The sequence below is a fragment of the Polypterus senegalus genome, chromosome 10, assembly GCF_016835505.1.
Source record: "Polypterus senegalus isolate Bchr_013 chromosome 10, ASM1683550v1, whole genome shotgun sequence".
Lineage (NCBI taxonomy): Eukaryota > Metazoa > Chordata > Cladistia > Polypteriformes > Polypteridae > Polypterus > Polypterus senegalus.
In genome coordinates, this window is record NC_053163.1 from 13,998,391 (window position 1) to 14,017,968 (window position 19,578).

The 19,578-nt window shown below is 38.6% G+C and overlaps 1 protein-coding gene across 1 annotated transcript; it reads left to right on the forward strand.

Annotated features, from left to right (window-relative positions):
• Nucleotides 1-614: 614 nt before the first annotated feature.
• Nucleotides 615-18,502, forward strand: LOC120536781 (amine sulfotransferase-like). Its single transcript, XM_039765266.1, has 6 exons — nt 615-869; nt 3,082-3,284; nt 8,509-8,635; nt 9,804-9,898; nt 11,413-11,593; nt 18,081-18,502. Exons 1-6 carry the CDS (start codon nt 710-712, stop codon nt 18,191-18,193), a joined length of 879 nt encoding a protein of 292 aa, XP_039621200.1. The 5' UTR covers nt 615-709; the 3' UTR covers nt 18,194-18,502.
• Nucleotides 18,503-19,578: the final 1,076 nt, after the last annotated feature.

A 19,578-nucleotide genomic window follows, 5' to 3' on the forward strand; every position in this document is an offset into this window, starting at 1 on the left:
CATTATCCAACCCGCTATATCCTAACTACAGTGTCAAGGGGGTCTGCTGGAGGCAATCCCAGCCAACACAGGGCGCAAGGCAGGAAACAAACCCCGGGCAGGGCGCCAGCCCACCACAGGTTTTCTTTTTTTTTTTTTTGGCTTATTGAGTATAGAGTCATAAAAAACAAATTACAGGTTTATCCATTTACAGTTAAATCTACAAGTGTTTAAAAAGTCAGAGCCGGAGCCTATCCTAGCAGCATAAGGGGCGACACAGGAAACAACTCAGGACGGTACGTCAGCTATCGCAGCTCTCCTTCACTCTCACTTCTTCACTGGGACCAGTTTAGGGTGGAAAATTCACCTAACATGCATATCTTCGAGATTTAGATGGAAGACAGTGGTATCTGCAAAGCGGAAAAAAGAACTCAAAACGAATGAGAACGTGGATTTGTGAATTTAACCGGATCTCCATATCTGCGTTCAGTCGGTCGTTTCGCTGCTCCTGATAACCGTACACTAAACTTTTTTTTATTATTATTATTTCTATAAGGGATCGGAATACGGTAGGTACGAAATGCACGTAAGGTAAGTTTTAAAAAGGTGCTGATTTACACAACACGCATGCGCAGACGTAGCACTGACTCTATAGTACTGGACGGCACACCGCACACTTTTTCTTCACGCGTCTGCTTTCAGCCCGAGATTTGTTACACGAGTCACTGCAATGACGGACGTGAAAGTAGCTGAGACAGATGACCCTTACATGTTTCCTTACAAAGGGTGCAATTTTCCAAAAAATGCAACTTCTCCGGAGTACTTAGAGACCCTGGAGGACTTCGAAATACGAGACAGCGACGTTTTCCTGGTGACTTATCCGAAATCTGGTAAGGCAGATCCAAATGAACCGTGAAGGATTTTGTGAATTTTAAAATAAAATTACAGCATTGACGGTCACAGTGAATAATATTTATGGAATGTTTATCTCGGGATGGTTCAGATCACGGTCACGGTGACAGGTTACACAATACAAAAAGTGATTTAAATCTCTTAGACTTTTGACGCAGGCGCTTATCTGAGCAACAAAGAAACGGATTCGTTATTTTTAAAATTATCCAAAATAATAATCAGCAATGAGTAAATAAGTAAATGAATAGAATGTCACTTATATTGGTTTAAATTTCAATAAAATAGTCTCGATAACAGCTGCTGACGTTTTGGAGAATTCATAAGTTGTTTTAATGAATGAAGGCAGGTGGTGATAATGAAATGGCATTAACAGCAGAAGCGCAGATAAAAGTAGAGGTGCCGAAGTGGTCCTTAGGGGCAATGACTTTAAAAGAGCCATAATCTTTATTCATTTTTATCTCTATAAATAGAAGAAAATAGAGTTGTCAAACGCCAATTAATTCCTGATTTTTAAAGGCTACACAATGACGCAGCTAGGTTCAGGTTTTCGTGATCTGAACGCTTTAAAATACTGGTTCTTTATTTGCACCATATGGTTCTTTACTGAGTTGTGTGGATCCTCGTAGAATCATTTCGTTCTGAGAAAAGTTCTTTACATATGAAGCTGATTCTTTGTGCTTTGAAAAATTTTCCAATATGTAGAATAAAATGAACAATTTCATCCATGACAGGCTACAGGACACTAACAGATTAAGAAAACGTGTGTTACTGGACCTGTACAGTAAGAGTCCTTTTAAAATCAGGAACTCATTGGTATGTCACAGATCTGTCGCTGTCGATTTTACTGTATGGAGACGGTTACGAATTGAAATAAATAGAAGGTTCTTTCTGGAACCTTCCAGTGGGTGGGTCTTTAGGGAACCAAAAATGGCTCCCCTATATGGCATTACTTTGAAGAACCACTCTGAGACCTTTAGTTTTAAAGATGTGGCGTTAAACACTTCTGTTGTATCTACATCTTGGGAACCTTTTCAAAGCTCACAATTTCATATCAAGCAAAACTCGTCACAGAAAGAAACGGTCCTTTGTCAAGCAATGGTTCTACGAAGAGCCACACAACCCAGTAAAGAACCATTTAGTAACCATTGCTTTTGAGAAGTAAAAAAAACAAGAAGATGAAAAGAACAAGTAACAACAACACAAGAGAAACAGTGTAAAACACATTGTAATTATGATATTTTTATCATTAGAAACATTTCTTAAAACCTTGGCATTAAGGAAGGTTTTCTTGCACTGCATTATGTACATACAGTAAATGGAGGCACTCAGTCTACAAAGTAAATGAAGTTATGTTCAGTGCCTAAATGTGTTCAAAATATTTTTAAATTAATTAGTGTATTTACAAGATATAAATAAATAAATAAATACACACATAGCACTACCATTAAATTGAGACATTCTACAGCAAGACTATATATGAAAAAAAAAACAAAGGGAGCTGAATACAGGAATCTAAAATTGATAATGAGAGTTCAGCTAGACATGTGTTGTCTGTTATCACCTGTCATTTAATATTAAAGAAAATACTGCCAGAGCATCGTTTACAACAACAGAATGAACTGCGCCCTGGCCGGCCATCCCTCTCGATTATACCAATGCAAAAAATGTCTCTATGGGATGGATAGATAGATAGATTAGCGTAGTTGGCAGAATTAGATAGATAGATAGATAGATAGTAGATTAGCGTAGTTGGCAGGATTAGATAGATAGATAGATACACAAATGCACCAAAATGATTAAAAAGCAAGACAAATGTAAAAAGAAAGAAAACAATTGGTCACGTTTGGTACAGGTCTTTTGTATCCATAGGAGGTTTTTAAGCACAAGGAATCCAAATTCACCATTACTTTTAAAAAAATCTGTCCGTGTTCAAAGTTTCAAAAATTATTTGAGCCATTTCCATTGCCATTTTAGGTTGTTCAGGTATGCTGACATTTTGTGAGTTCTGTGGTTAGGACGGAACCTCCAGTTTGCTGAAAGCACGTCCGTAAATGTCCAGGATTTTGACATCATTGATGTGTCAGGTTAAAAGTTCAGCATTGGCATCCATTTTCTGTCCAAGATTGTGGACAAAAGCAAACTCTTTATCGACTATGTGTAAGTGTGGTCTGCTTTGACATTTCTCACCAGGAACTGTATGGACCCAACAAATCCTCATTTTGATGTTTGCAAATGATAACAGTGGGGACTACAAGTCAAACTTTGAACGAATGCCTTGGATTGAGATCCAAGTACCGGATCTTGATGTAATGAATCGTCCGTCGCCCCGTCTCTTTTCTTCTCATTTGCCTTACTATCTGGCACCAAAGGGTTTGAAAGAAAAAAAGGGTAAAGTGAGTAAACTTTCTTTTTTCTTCACCTTTTTTAGAATTATTGGCTGCAGTAGCACGGTCATTTCATTTAAATTCATTTGAAATTCACTATTTATTGGCTATTCTGCCTAAGACTGTTTTATTATAAATGGATATCAAAAGAGAGGGAAAGTGTATGTTTCTTATTGCCAGAATAGTTTTAACATTGAACTCTATTATATACAATTTATTCTTATTTCTTATTGATTCATCTTAAAATACATTATTATTTCTTGTAGGTAGAACACAGTTGACACCTTAGTCATGTTTAAAGCTATCTATAATATAATATAATATAATGATAAGAAATTGATTTGAGTTTCATTTAGTTATTCATAAGCAAACCTTTCTTCCAAGTTAAGAATATTGTCTTAATTTTCTTTGGTAAAATATATTAAGCAAGCTATTTACATTCTTCAATATTGTAGTATACGAATGTCATTTGTTAGGTGTGCTCCTATAAAGTATGTCATATCCTGTCAATGCTCCAGCTGAGCGCACATTGGTGATCAACTGTGAAACACTCAAGAGCTCACCCCTGCCAGTTTGATTTTGTTCCATCAAGTTACAGAGTACTATAAATACTGAGATGCATTACATGACTGACTACACCGCGACTGGTCACATCTTGCTACCCTTGATCAACATAGTTTCATTTTGCTAACAGTTTTTTGAAATTACCCCAAATATTCTGTTGGTCAGTCATTGTCTAATCCGCTTAGTCCTGGACTGGGTCGCAGGGGGTACTGGAGACCATCCTAGCTACAACAGGATGCAAGGCAGGGACAATCCCTGGACAGGACGCCACAATTCATCAGAGGGCAAACACACACAGACACCAATTTAGCATCACCCGTCCACCTAACCTGCATGTCTTTGAACTGTAGGAGAAAAACGGGGCACACAGAGGAAGCCCATGCAGACAAATGGAGAAACTCCATGCATGGAGAACCCAGGACGTGAACCCTGATCCCCTCACTGAGAAGCAGCAGCACTACCAATGCACCTCTGTGCCCCCTAAGTGTGAGATGTACAAGTTGAAATATCCCCTCTCAAGGAAAACTTTGAAAGAAAGAGTACATCAATCAGAAATGGAGGTTGCACAGAATGTTTTAAGACAGATGGTTTCAAAAATTCCCAGTGTTTTATTAAATGGAATCTTATAACTAAAAAAAGATGCGAACAGCACATTATTTAAGATTTTAAAATGAAAACTGAACTTTATCAAAAAATGTACTTAAAGAATGAGTGTGCTAAATTTCAATTAAATAGATCCTCAGGAAATTGTCCCTAGTATGTGCTTGGTGTGTGGGTGTCTGTGTGTGTGTGCCCTGTGGTGGGTTGGCACACTGGCCAGGGATTTGTTCCTGCTTTGCACACTGTGTTGGCTGGGATTGGCTCCAGCAGACCCCCGTGACCCTGTGTTAGGATGTAGCAGGTTGAAAAATGACTGACTGACTGACTGGATCGTCAGAGAGCCAGGCTGCTTGTGATCTGAAGTTAAATCAGATAGACGGACTAGCCATTGTCACGTTTTAGGGCCTCAAATATCACATTTGCCCGTCACCCTATTAAATAACGTGAAATGCTTGCTTGAAATAAAAACAATGAATCTGACCAGTTCAATGCATTCTGACCAACCCATTTATTTGTCTCCTCGTCCTTTTTTCTGGTTGGGGGAGCTGTAAGCCATCTCTGTCAAAGATTATAAATTCACTTCTACATTTAGGAGTGCTAGTCTTGTGTAATGATATGATGATCGGAAATGAACCACTGACCTTACTTATCTCTTTAACCCAGAGGTTATCATAACAACCTTTAGCATTAGAAATCCAGTTAGAGTTCAGGTGTTCTCCAGAAATAAAAATGTCCTGACTGTATATTATTTACAAATGGTCCATAGAAGTTAATTTTTGTTGTTAAAACAATGAATTAAACAAGTTAAAATAAAAGTAAAGGCCAGTTGACTACAAAGTATAAACCAAAAAGGCTGCTACAGTTGTGCTTGAAAGTTTGTGAACCCTTTAGAATTTTCTATATTTCTGCATAAATATGACCTAAAACATCGTCAGATTTTCACTGAAGTCCTAAAAGTAGATAAAGAGAAACCAGTTAAACAAATGAGAAAAAAATATTATACTTGGTCATTTATTTATTGAGGAAAATGATCGAATATTACATATTTGTGAGTGGCAAAAGTATGTGAACCTCACGGATGATCAGTTAGTTTGAAGCTGAAATTCGAGTCAGGAGTTATCAATCAATGGGATGCCAATCAGGTGTAAGTGGGCACCCTGTGTTTTTTAAAGAACAGGATCTATCAAAGTCGGCTCTTCACCACACATGTTTGTGGAAGTGTATCATGGCACGAACAAAGGAGATTTCTGAGGACCTCACAAAAAGAGTTGTTGATGCTCATCAGGCTGGAAAAGGTTACAAAACCATCTCTAAAGAGTTTGGACTCCACCAATCCACAGTCAGACAGATTGTGTACAAATGGAGGAAATTCAAGACCATTGTTACCCTCCCCAGGAGTGGTCGACCAACAAAGATCACTCCAAGAGCAAGGCACACGTGTAATAGTCGGCGAGGTCACAAAGGACCCCAGGGTAACTTCTAAGCAACTGAAGGCCTCTCTCACATTGGCTAATGTTCATGTTCATGAGTCCACCATCAGGAGAACACTGAACAACAATGGTGTGCATGGCAGGGTTGCAAGGAGAAAGCCACTGCTCTCCAAAAAACATTGCTGCTCGTCTGCAGTTTGCTAAAGATCACGTGGACAAACCAGAAGGCTATTGGAAGAATGTTTTGTGGAAGGATGAGACCAAAATAGAACTTTTGGTTTAAATGAAAAGCGTTATGTTTGGAGAAAGGAAAACACTGCATTCCAGCATAAGAACCTTATCCCATCTGTGAAACATGGTGGTGGTAGTATCATGGTTTGGGCCTGTTTTGCTGCATCTGGGCCAGGACGGCTTGCCTTCATTGATGGAACAATGAATTCTGAATTATATCAGAGAATTCTAAAGGAAAATGTCAGGACATCTGTCCATGAACTGAATCTCAAGAGAAGGTGGGTCATGCAGCAAGACAACGACCCTAAGCACACAAGTCGTTCTACCAAAGAATGGTTAAAGAAGAATAAAGTGAATGTTTTGGAATGGCCAAGTCAAAGTCCTGACCTTAATCCAATCGAAATGTTGTGGAAGGACCTGAAGTGAGCAGTTCATGTGAGGAAACCCACCAACATCCCAGAGTTGAAGCTGTTCTGTACGGAGGAATGGGCTAAAATTCCTCCAAGCCGGTGTGCAGGAATGATCAGAAGTTACCGGAAACGTTTAGTTGCAGTTATTGGGGGGTCACACCAGATACTGAAAGCAAAGGTTGACATATTTTTGCCACTCATAAATATGTAATATTCAATCATTTTCTTTAATAAATAAATGACCAGGTATAATATCTTTGTCTTATTTGTTTAACTGGTTTTTCCTTTCATCTACTTTTAGGACTTGAGTGAAAATCTGATGATGTTTTAGGTTATATTTATGCAGAAATATAGAAAATTCTAAAGGGTTCACAAACTTTCAAGCACAACTGTATATGCATATAGTAGATGATCTGCATTGTCAGCTACATGTAAACTCTGTGTGGTGTCCAGTTGACCTACAACATGGTAGCGCAAAATTGCCGTGTCTCAGCCAGGGTTTCTATCCCTGGCCTGTAGTTCAAATTCATGTTTTGTTCATTTTTTGTATACATTGATTTACGTTGTTTGTGTGTATCATTCGATATTTTTATTTTGGCCTCATATTTAACCTGCCTTTGTTATGATCCATGTGTTTTGTGGGAGGACCCCCAAGAGACGGAGTCACTTGCCAGGAATTTCTCCCCACCCTATAAAACCGGAGGTTCTCCCACAGTTCCTGGCGGTACATTTGAAATTCACTGAGGATTGTTGAGTTTACTTGTGTCTATTATTATTTCTTTGAATTATTCGATCTCCAGATTTTCAACATTTTGCTTGGTTTTTGATCTTGCCTTGGATTTCAGTTTGGGCCTTTGTTTGACTTGGATTGCCTTTGATTCAGACAGACTCGTTTGCCTTTTTTGCTCTATAGAGCTCACTTTTGTTACTGAGCACTGTGTTAAGAATAAAACTTTTATTTTATAAAGATCCTCTGGGTACCCATATTACTTTCTGAGGTTTGATGGTGATTTCCCCCTCCAGTGAGCATTTTCAGGTATGCTTTGGAAACTTTTAGGACCTCTTTAGTGATTTGGGAATCCTAGTCTACGACAGAAATAATCAATTTATAAAGTTGCCATTCAGACACCTTGAATCAGTGGGGTATTTGGCAAATTACTTACCCCCCCCAACCCTACAGAACCTTCTCTTAGACACGTTATCATGCCTATGGCTTTTGGATTTTCGATGTTGGATTTTACTGTGTTGAGTTTTTTTATGGGCAATTTCATATAACTTTATGTGAAATGAAACTCCAGTGTTTCTCTTATCACCACATGTGATATTATCTTGTCAGGTTACTTTTGAAATGAAGACCCACATCGCACCCCCCAACCAAACCCTCCCCATTCCCATTGGTCGAGAGTCCTGTCTTCATTTCAAAACTGTGCTTCCATGTGAAAGGACAGTCCTGTTTATGAACAGCTTTCAGTTTCCAGGATTATTTATTTATCAATATTTAAGCAAATAATACATGTGTTTTGCACATTGTGAGCATACAATTGGATAATATAACACGTGGATTATGTGACACGAGTAACACGAGACATTTCATGGACATTTTGTTCTGTTTGCGGTTGTCCAACATTGGTCACCATTGTCTCCTCTCTTACTAGAAAATTGTGTTAATTCTCCATGAAAACATGAAATTACAAATTCTCTTGTCCATCATCAAAAACTAAATGACATATATAACATATAAATAAAACATTTGTAAGTGTGGTATTCACTTAATCCTTGATTTAAGCAACTCTAAACACTGCATCTTTCTAATGGTAAGTAAGAGGCTTGAGGCCCAAAGATTTATTCCAGCATTTTGGAACAACGAGGTGATGGCATTCAGTATTGCAACAAGCTTTATTAGGGAACACACACCGATGGATAAATGCAATACATCATGAAGTATCTCGAAGGTTTAAATAAAACTTTCTAAAATGAAACTGTTTGTGTTATTTGCAGGTGATTTATGTCTTACGTAATCCGAAAGATACAATGGTGTCCTACTTTCATTTTTCCAAGATGATGTTGACATTGAAAACAGAGAATAACATCGACGACCTTTTGGAGAATTACTTAAGTGGAGATAGTGAGTTGCTGTCCAGACCTTCTTTACTTCTTCTACTGATTTACTTCTCTTTTTGCTTATATGGCACAGTCTTTTTTTTAAATAAATGTGCAACCTGATTTACAGCCAACAGGTAATGGCTCCTCATATGCTGCCACCCATCTCCTTGCAAGTAAAACTGAATCTCAATTTCAATAAGTGTGATGCCCCGGTGCTTGCATCAATGGGCACCAGCCCTTGTTGAGACATCTGGAAGTTCATGACTGAGATGAACCAGGGCAAGTGTGGAGGCAGAGATCACTTTTTGTGCTAAAGTATGTGAAGTTTAATCAAAACAATTAATTCAAATACATGCAGAACAAACAGTCATCTTTAAAAATCGTGCAGATAAGACCATTGTCTTTAGGAGTGCAATGAATCAATAAATACTTTTAAAAACAAAATAATCCATCCACAATATACAAGTAGATATTTTGGTATGTATAGATAGATAGATAGATAGATAGATAGATCTATCTATCTATCTATCAAACGTTATTTGTCCCCAGTAAGAAATTACCACTGCCACAACCTTGCAATAAATCACTCTCGTTCATAGTCTTCAGCAAATTGATTATCTGTCTCCTCGGTAAAGTAAGACTACCATGTCACCTCTCCTGACGAAGGACCCCCAATAACGTCCTACAGCATTGGACCCTGCCTTACACTCTTATTTTTGCAGCAGCTTTGCTGTATTCTCCTCTGCTCTCTCCCTCTGTTTAGTTCAGCAGATCTGAAAGCTGCCATATCCTGGAACTCCTCACAGTCCTCCCCTCTTATGCAGCTCAGCAGAGCCGATGCCATCAGTCCTGACCTCTCAACCAGGAATACATCCCTCCAGCTGTACTTCTCTTGAATCAATCGCTCTTTTCCTTCTCATTCACCTCCGCTCCAACACTTCCCCTCCCTCCTTTTAAATTGTAGCAAACCCAGGTAATACTCATTAATTACTTGTCGATTCTCCCATAATTACCTGAATACGAGCAAACATACGCGTTCACATGTAAGCTGCTTGTCAGTGGTGGTAAAGCCACCGGGTAGTGCCGTAAAAACCACTTAAATCAATTAATAAATTAACCCAATAAAATACTCTGTGACACAACTTGTCACGATGAGTAACATCTTTATGTGTTTTATTCTTGTTTTCAAGTGGTTTATGGCTCCTGGTTTGAACATGTTAAAGGCTGGTTCACCCACAAGGATCAACTTAACTGCCTATTTTTATCCTATGAAGAAATGGTTAAGGTAATCTCTTTAATTTCTTCAAGTATCTTGTGATTTTTCTGAAATATATAACTATTAGAATACTTTGACAACAGTTACAGTTGTCACACTTGATAAACGTGAATAAGGTGTATCCATATATACTATATACTCAATGAGGAAAAATCTTAGGAGCTCCTTACTAATACTGGGTAGATCCTCTTTTTGCTCTTAAAGCAGCCAAGTGGCATGGATTCCACAAGATGTTGAAAATATTCCTTTGTGAATCTTGTCCATGTTGACAATTTTTCCAGATTTGTCAGCCACCCATTCTCGCCTTCATGGCCTTCTGATTCCCCAGATCACAATCCAATCGAGTGTCTGCGGGAGGTACTGAGAAAACAAGTCCAATTCATGGAGGCCCTAACTTGCAACTTACAAGAATTAAAGGATCTTCTGGTAACCTGTTGGTGGACATCTTCACAGGTCTTGTGTAGTCCATGCCTAAGGGTTAGAGGTGGTTTGGCGCAACAATGGGGACCTACACAATATTACAATGATGTGGCTGATTGGTGAACATGTAGTGATGAGTGAACATGACTGAATTCATCTTTCCTTGAGTTTGACAAAAACGGAGAGGGGTTCAGGAATTTTGGTAAACTCTGCAAAACAATTGAAGTCAAAAGGAAAAGGAGAAACTGAAATAATTTTGGTAGATTGTAATGGTATAATAATCTTTTAAATGTCTCTGAGGGCTAAGGAAGTGTCCGTAACTATGTTGGACTGATGGTTGTGGCCAAAAATGTGATCAGAGCTGTGAGGCAGCAGTGCTAACCACAGCACCATTGTGCCTCCATGAGTTCACAATACACTGAGTCCTTTATCTCCCTCTGCATTTCATAAGCTCCTATCACTACAACTAACAGATACAGAGCCTGTGGTTGCAGAGTTCAGTATTGTATCCCACCTGATCTGTGCTACATGGTGAAGAGCACAACATGCTTAATCCAGCCATGTAGACACAATGTACAATTAATCTATTGAGAACAGTGCAGCACTTTCAAAATATTCTGATATTGTTCAACGAATATACTTCTCAAAAGAAAATTCTGTCAGGAGTTGTTTATCTGCATTTGCAGGTTATATCGGGCTGTAAATAATTAACGCATGTGTAAAGCAGATCAGGCAGTGGTGCAGAGTGTGAGGTGGAGTCTACCTACGGTAGGCATGCTTGAAAGTTCTACGCATGTACAACACTAATCAGGCAGGCTGTGCAGATTGGATAGTGGCATCCCCATCCAACAGTTCTCTAATGTTACCTTGGCCTCAAAAAGCATCAATTATGGGGTGCTGGGATAAGCAGGTTTGACTAAGTCACCTGGCAATTTTTCAGGGTAATACAATCAACAAACAAGGTCTCTGGCAAACCCAACCACAAAAAAAGCTTTGGCACATTTCGTCAGTAAACACCAGTTGTTATATAGTGGCATTTATATATATATATATATATATATATATAGTGTCTAAACCCTTTGTCAAACTCCTGTTCACTTTAGGATCTCCACAGTGCAGTCGTGAAGATCAGCAAATTCATGGGCAAGGACCTTGATGATGCCACCATTGACATGATTGTGGAAAAGTCCACTTTCAAAAACATGAAGAATGACCCCAAAGCAAATTACGAATTTTTTCCGGATGATGTTACTGACAAGAAACAAGGACACTTCCTCAGAAAAGGTAATTCAGGATTAAAAAAAAAATGTACTTTGGGGTTAAAGATGTGCAAGTTTGCGGTTCTTAATTATTACAGAAATTACAGGAAATGAATCTCATTTTAGAAAACCGTCTTCCATTTTCATAAAAATTTCAAGGTACCCCATATAACATTTAGCATTTTACCTCTGATAAGCTGTCACATGGTCTGCAATGGGTAAGAGTCATTAGATTAACTGTCATTTAATGGCTTCACAATAAAAATGAAACTGTCACATATTTAGAGTCACTTATCAATCTAACGTGCATATTATTAAAATGTAGGAGAACACACAAGAACCAAAATAAGAGTTTGAACCCAAAGTTTTAGTAATGGTGTACATGACTCTCATATATAGTCTTCTTCTTCCTCGTCATCTTTTCCCTCTTCTGTGTGGGGTCAATGTGCTTGATCAGCCTTCTCCAAACATGTCGGTCCTGCACCTCCTCATCAGTCAAGACGTTTACCTTCAGATCTTCTTTTAATCATGCCCATCCACCTCCACTTTGGCCTCTTCGCTTTCTCTTACCCTCTACTTTCTACCACTTTTTTGCCCACATATCTATTGGCTCTTCTCATCCCATGTCCACACCACTTCAGCCTCCCTTCCTGTACTTGCTTAGACATTTCTCCCACTTTTATTGTACCTCTGATTGTCTCATTTCTTTTTCTGTACTTTTTTTTAACTCCACGTATCCATCTCAACATTCTCATTTCTGTCACGTCCAACTTTTTCTCCTGTGCTTACTTACTCACGTCAAAGCTCCCATGCCAGAGCATAAAAGGGCCATCCGCAAACTGTTGACTCAATGTTGGAAGTGCAAAATTGTCTAAAATGTCTTTGTCTGCTGTAGCCTTCACTGGAACAAAGAGGCCTAACCCAAACCCTGCCATTATCTCTTCCTCATCACCCACTTTTGTTGGACATCTAGTATATACCTAAAAATGTTATTATCACCAGCTGGTAAAGTTTTGCAGATGGTACCAAGCTAGGTGAATTGGCAGATAATCCAGAACCAGTTAAATCATTACAAAGGGACTTGGACAGCATAGGGGCTTGGGAATACTGTATTTATGAAAGATGAAATGTAATGTAAACAAATGTAAAGTATTACATGTAAAAAGTAAATATATTAGGCCTGAATACACAATGGGAGGTCTGAAAATCGAAAGTACACCTTATGAGAATGATTTAAGAGTCGTAATGGACTCTACATAATTAACTGCTGGTCCGTGTTCAGAAGCCATTAAGAAAGCTAACAGAATGTGAGGTTATATGGCGCCCTGAAGTCTAGAGAGCAAATCCAAAGAGGTTCTGCTCAAGCTTTATAACACATTTGTGAGGCTTCATTTGGAGCATTGTCGGGCAACCGGTGAAATTTTCTAGGGGCTCTGCGAAAACTTTTGTAAAATATTTAAAATTGCTAGTGTTTTTTGAACTTTTGGTTGATTAAAAAGATAATGTTTAAAATAAAATATTTTATGTTGGAAAAACAGATAACGGAACACTTACGGAAATGAAGTCTAAGAAACGGGAGAGACTTCAAATGATCGACAAGGAAATGCGCGTCAATCTCATATGTGCTGAAAAACAATCTCAACGTTCACCTTAATTAAATTTAAGATTTATACTTTGATTCCTTTATTAATAAAATATCTTTCAAACTTGTAAAATTAACTGTTTTTATTGGCGATTGTCCATAGATTGTGTCGTCACGACTTTATTTATGGGCAGTCCCTCAGGTGCGCCGCGAAAGAAAATTTTTGGACTTAGTGCGAAGCAACTCAAAAAAGGTTGTCTTTCACTGATCTGGAGTAATGGTCTCCAGACTACAAAAAGGACATAACAGCACTAGAAAAAGTCCATAGAAGAGCAACTAGGCTTATTCTAACATTACAGGGGATGAGTTATGAGGAGAAATTAAAAGAGCTGAGCTTTTCAGTTTAAGCAAACAAAGATTAACCGGTGACATGATTGAAGTGTTTAAAATAATGAAGGGAATTAGTCCAGTGGATCAAGTCTGTGACTATAAAATGAGTTCTTCAAGAACAGGGGGACATGTTTGGAAATTCGTTACGGGTAAATTTCACACAAACACTTAGAAGTTTTTCTTTATACAGAGAATTACAAACACATGAAATAAGTGACCAGGTAGTGTGCTGGGCAGCAGGACTTTAGGGACCTTCAAACCTCTACTTGATGTTATTTTAGAAGAATTAAGTGGACAGGTCTCGCAGGTTTTTTTGGGCTGAATGGCCTGTTCTTCTCTAGATTGTTCTGTTGCTATTAGCATTAGTGTGTCATTCAGGTATTATTTTGCTATGACCTCATTAAGATCACTTAATCACTTACTATATACATGGAGATTGTGATTTGTTCTGGATTTTTAATATCTAAAAGTACTGTTTTTTTTTTAGTTTGTTTGAATGATTTCAATAGTTAATCATGCATTCACATGCTTAAAATGATTTTTGGGTTATAAAAGTAGCTATCTAAAGAAGCTGCCACTGGGGCCCAGCTGGGCCAGGAAAGAGCAATCGAGCCTCTGGTCTTGTGTCCTTTACTGCAATGCAGAATACTCGAGTTGCTGTGTGTTACGTTTTCTCTGACAGTGTTCCCATTTTTATTGCCAATAGTGCCACTGCTTCACTTATCTATGTGACCCTTATGTACCAGTCGTTCTGATTCACATTGAACTGTGGTCTTTATCTGGTGCTATCAGTTCACTGTGACTTTTATAGGCACTTTGCTCGGAGTATTAAGGTACTTTCCAGTGTTTCACACCCACCCACACTGGACTATTTAGAATTGGCACCATTTCGAAGAACAGTGTCTTCAGAAAGTATAAAGCTCAGACCCCTTCACCTTCTCCCATTTTTGATGCTGCAGTCTTATGCTAAAATCATTCAAATAAAAATTTTCCCTATCATCAAACACCCCAGAATAACAAAGCAAACACAAGATTTTAGAAATGTATGCAAATATATTAAAAATAAAATACTGACATATCTCTTTGACACAAGTATTCAGACCTTTTTACTCAGAGCTTTGGCAACAGTTCCATCCTGGAGTCTTCTTGGGTCTGTCGATTTCAGGATTTTCTACCATTCTTCTCTGCAGATCCTCTCAAGATCTGTCAGGTTGGATGGAGACCGTCGATGGACATCTATTTTCGGGTCTCCTACTGTCCTATTGGGTTTAGAACATTGCCAGAGTTGTCCCCTAAGATACAATGGTGCCTTGGTTTGCTAGCATAATTCATTCTGGAAATGCGCTTGTAATCCAAACCACTCGTATATCAAAGTTAATTTCCCCATAAGAAATAATGGAAACTAAGATGACTCGTATATCAAAGTTAATTTCCCCATAAGAAATAATGGAAACTAAGATGATTCGTTCTATAACCCAAAAATATTCATATAAAATGATTAATATAAAGTAAAAATACATAAAACAAATTAACCAAACATTTTACCTTTGAAAAGAATTGTGGCTGGTGTGAGGGAGACGAGAGGAGGAGAGGAGGAGGAGTGTTATTGTGTAGGACGAAATCCCTGCTATCTGTTGACTCACTGGAATCTTCTTCTTTTTTTTGTGACTTTAACAACAACATTTATTTATATAGCACATTTTCATACAAACAGTAGCTCAAAGTGCTTTACATATTAAATAATAGAAAAATGAAAGACACAATTATAAAACAAAATAAATCAACATTAACATCGAATAAGAGTAAGGTTCAATGGCCAGGGGACAGAAAAAAACAAAAAACTCCAGACGGCTGGAGAAAAATAAAATCTGTAGGGATTCCAGACCATGAGACCGCCCAGTCCCCTCTGGGCATTCTACCTAACATAAATGAAACAGTCCTCTTTGGATTTAGGGTTCTCACGGAAGGGCTTGATGATGATGATGGTCACATAGACTTCTTCCTTTTAATCCGTCCATCATTGTTGGAGCATCATGAAGCTTTGAGTAGGTGGAGGTGGCGCAGGCCACCACCACAAAGAGACCGGAAAAAGAAACAGAAAAGAGAGTAGGGGTCAGTACGGATTTTAGAGCCACCATGAATAGTTATTTTGAGGAAATTGAACATATAGAGTATCAGGATTAACAAGGAAACGCTCCAATGACAGTTGCTTTTGCTTGAAGTGTCACTACACTTGGACACAAAATAAAAAAAAAATGCTTTACGCACTGTAAGGTTTCTAAACTCTTTTGGGATTCTCCTATCGGGACGAAATGTGGAAGAGCATCCCAAAGCAACCGCAGGCTCCCAGGGCTATAGCAGTTTGCCGTAAAAGCGAATCCGAAAAGATTGCGGACATGCTATTAGTCCCTGCCACTGATGGCTGACGCAACATTATAAACACAAGGGCATAGTATTACTTGGCCATTAATCTGGCCCTGACCCTGCCTGATTGCTGTGTCTGTGTATAGGAGAGCGGCAGATCCCGCTACAATAAATAACCTTCCTTTTCCTCTTTCAAGCTGAATAAAAGCTGCTTTTGCCAAAGTACTGAGACTCCGCTTTGTGTTTTGGGGTGCAAGACATGGACTTCCACGTTACAGCACACACACGTGGTCACAATGTTATAGTAAACAGTATAAGCTTGTATGAATGTTGAGTCTATGAGTGAGGCATGCCAGCTGAGACCGAGCATGGGAGACGATTACCCACAATCCTGCAGAGAGAATACAACCATCAGATCAGTTGTGATTACGTGACCCTTGACAGACAAAGCGTATACGTACTACTCGTATTGCAAGACCTCGCTCGTTTATCAAGTTAAAGTTTTAGCTCATCTTGCAAAACACTCGCAGACCAAGCTAATCGCAATCCAAGGTTTTACTGCACTTCTGTGTTGTCTTCACTTTCTGCTTGTCCTATTGAAAGGGTAATTTTTGGCCCAGTCTTGGTTATCCAGTGTGCTCTGTAGTAGGTTTTAAATTAAGGATGTGTATACACTTTGCTCTGATCCGCTTTCACTCAACCCTGTTTAGTCTCCAAGTCCCTGCTGCTGAAAAACCACCCCACAGCATTATATGCTGCCACCACCATGCTTCACTCTTGGAAAGGTATTGCCCAGATGATAAGTGGTGCTTTGTTTCCTGCAGACATGGAGGCTGTAAGAGAAAGACAAGACCGTGATAAAAATTTGAGGTACCATCCTGGTAACCTAAAATAACTAAATGGCTGGAAAACTAAAGAAAACATGCAACAGTTGTGGAGACGTCGTCACAGACACGAGTCCATAATAAAACTGATTAAAAATGGCAGATCTTCCAGTTTTAAGTCCTTGAAGAAGCAAGTCCTGGTTGTGCCAGTGATGTTGGTTTTCCAGTCTGTAGAGAGAGGAAGAAAAACAGCTTTAGGACACAGCGCCAACCCCTGGAGCGGTGGGGAATTACAATCAGTAGAGGTCTTAAGCCGTCCCCTGTGCTCCTGCGTGTGACAGACTAATCCTGGTTTCATCAGACCAGTGAATCTTGTTTATCCTAAGTCCTTTAGAAGTCGTTAACTGATGAGAGGCTTCTTTCTGGCCATTTTGTCATGCAGCCCATATCCGTGGAGTGTGGCTATCATTCTGGAAGTTTCTTTTATCTCCAAATAGGTTCTCTGATACTCAGCCAGAGTTACCATTGGGTTTTTGGTCACCTCTCTTAATAAGGCCCTTCTACTACAATTGCTCAATTTAGCCCAATGACCAGCTTAGGAAGGGTTATGATTGTTCTAGACTTCTTTTATTTAGGAATTGTTAGGGCAGCTGTGCTCCTGGAAACCATCAACGGTGCAGAAATGTTTCTATAGCCTTCCCCCAGATCTGCACCACGACACAATCCCGTCTGTAAGTACTGCAGGCAATCCCTTCGACCTCATGGCTTGGTAGACGTTGTCATCTGTGAGACCTTCTGAAGACGGGCGTATGCAGGTCCTAATCATGAGCAGTCAACTGAATTGACCAAAGGGTGGCTTCTAAGCAAGGTGGAGAAACCCCTCAGTGATGACCAATAGAATGGGATACGCTGGGGTCAGATTTTAAGGGTTCATAGCAAAAGGTCTGGATACTCCTGTCAGTCTGATAATTCATTTGTTTTTAGGTTCAATAAATTTAAAACATATCTAGAATCTTGTTTTCACTTTGTTAGTCTCTGGTATCGAGTGTTGCTTGATAATGGGAGAAAATTCCTTTAAATGCCATTATCACAAAGATACAACATAATATAATGTGAAAAAAGTGAAGGATCTGAAGACTTTCTAAATCAACTGTATGTGTGAGTGGGCCCTGTGAGGGGATCGCAGTCAAATCCACGGTTGGTACCTTGTGCCCGATGCTGAATGGACCCCGGAGCTCCGAATTTGAAACAAGCAGGTTTGAGAATGTTTTGCCAGTATTATGCTTACCATTAATTTCTTTCTTTCTTTCTTTCTTTCTTTCTTTCTTTCTTTCTTTCTTTCTTTCTTTCAGGAAAGGTTGGGGACTGGAAAAACACATTAACTGTGGCTCAAAATGAACGTTTCAATGAAGTATTTCAAGCAAAGATGAAAAATGTACCTCTCGAGATAATCTGGGAACTTTAAACAAGAACCATAATGGTTGAAACCCGATATACAGCAAGTATTACATAACGCACACTCACTGATATGTACAGTGAATTATGGACACCCTAAGGTAAAGGGAGAAAAAGAAATTCTCATATTATTAGTGCTGGAAAAACCTCTGTATTGACAATAAAAATTGTATGATTTTTACTGCATACAATATCTAATGATTTAAGCATTTGTGAAAGCTGTTCTTAAGCAAATTAATATAATAATATTCATCTATTGGAATGTATTTTGGAATGCATGTAATAATACAAACTGCATTGCATTTTTCATTCCAACAGATGACAGACACATCACAAACATTTGTAGCAATGAAGTGAAATACTGCAAATGTTTGTGATGTGCCATCTGTTGGAATGACAAATGCAATGCATATGTCTCTTTTATATGCTGTTTGGTATGGGATTCATAAAAGCAGTGTTAATGTTTATGATGCATCATCTATTGAAATGGCAAATGCAATCCATTTTATTACTAGTAATGTTTGTAATGTGCCTTTTGTTGGAATGACAAATTTACTACTGCATATGTTTGTGATGCATCATCTGTGGGAAGGACAGAGACATATCAACCAGACGGGTACACAGATACACAGACACACAGCACACTTACTTGTCCATCCACCCATTTTGTTTCATTGTCTGAACCAGCCTAATTCAATTGCTGACTAGAAATGGATAGAAGTATATTCCTTCCTACCAGTGTGGTTGGTAAGGCAGGGTTGAAGCTGATTGCTGCTATGATTGGATTCTTCCTTAAATTTCTTTGTACACTTTTTTCTTAAGTGATCATGGCCTTCTGAGTGTCTATTTTTTTTTTTTTTATGGGGTTTTGATCCAATAAATCAGTTCCAGCAGTTTGTTTTTTATTTGATGGCTTTATAAAAAGATCAAAGCTTGTGTATGTCATCATTTGAAGCCATTTGTTTGGACAGCAGGCTCTGCTATTTTTTGGATTTTCCGTTGTGCATTTTCTAGGTAACGTTTACTGTAATTTGACTTTTTAAGTCATCATCTTACCCAATCCTTCAATTGTACTGGCTCTCTGACTGGGAAGTTAGCCCATGTCTGCCATCTATTACATTAGCTTAGGCAGAACAATTAAGACACTATCCTATCACAAGACACATTCAAACAGTGTATTTGGAAGGCAGAAGGACAATAATAAATTAATATCACCAGAGCATGTTCAGGACATTGAAAGGTTTTGATTCTTAGCTATAAATGTGTAGTCTTGAACCTGCTTAATCTCTTCAATTCTGAATAAATATCACATTTTAGTAAATCAGATTTTTTTTTCATGTAATAAGTGATATGAAAACCTCCTTAAAAATAATTCTGAAAATCCAGCTGTGTTTA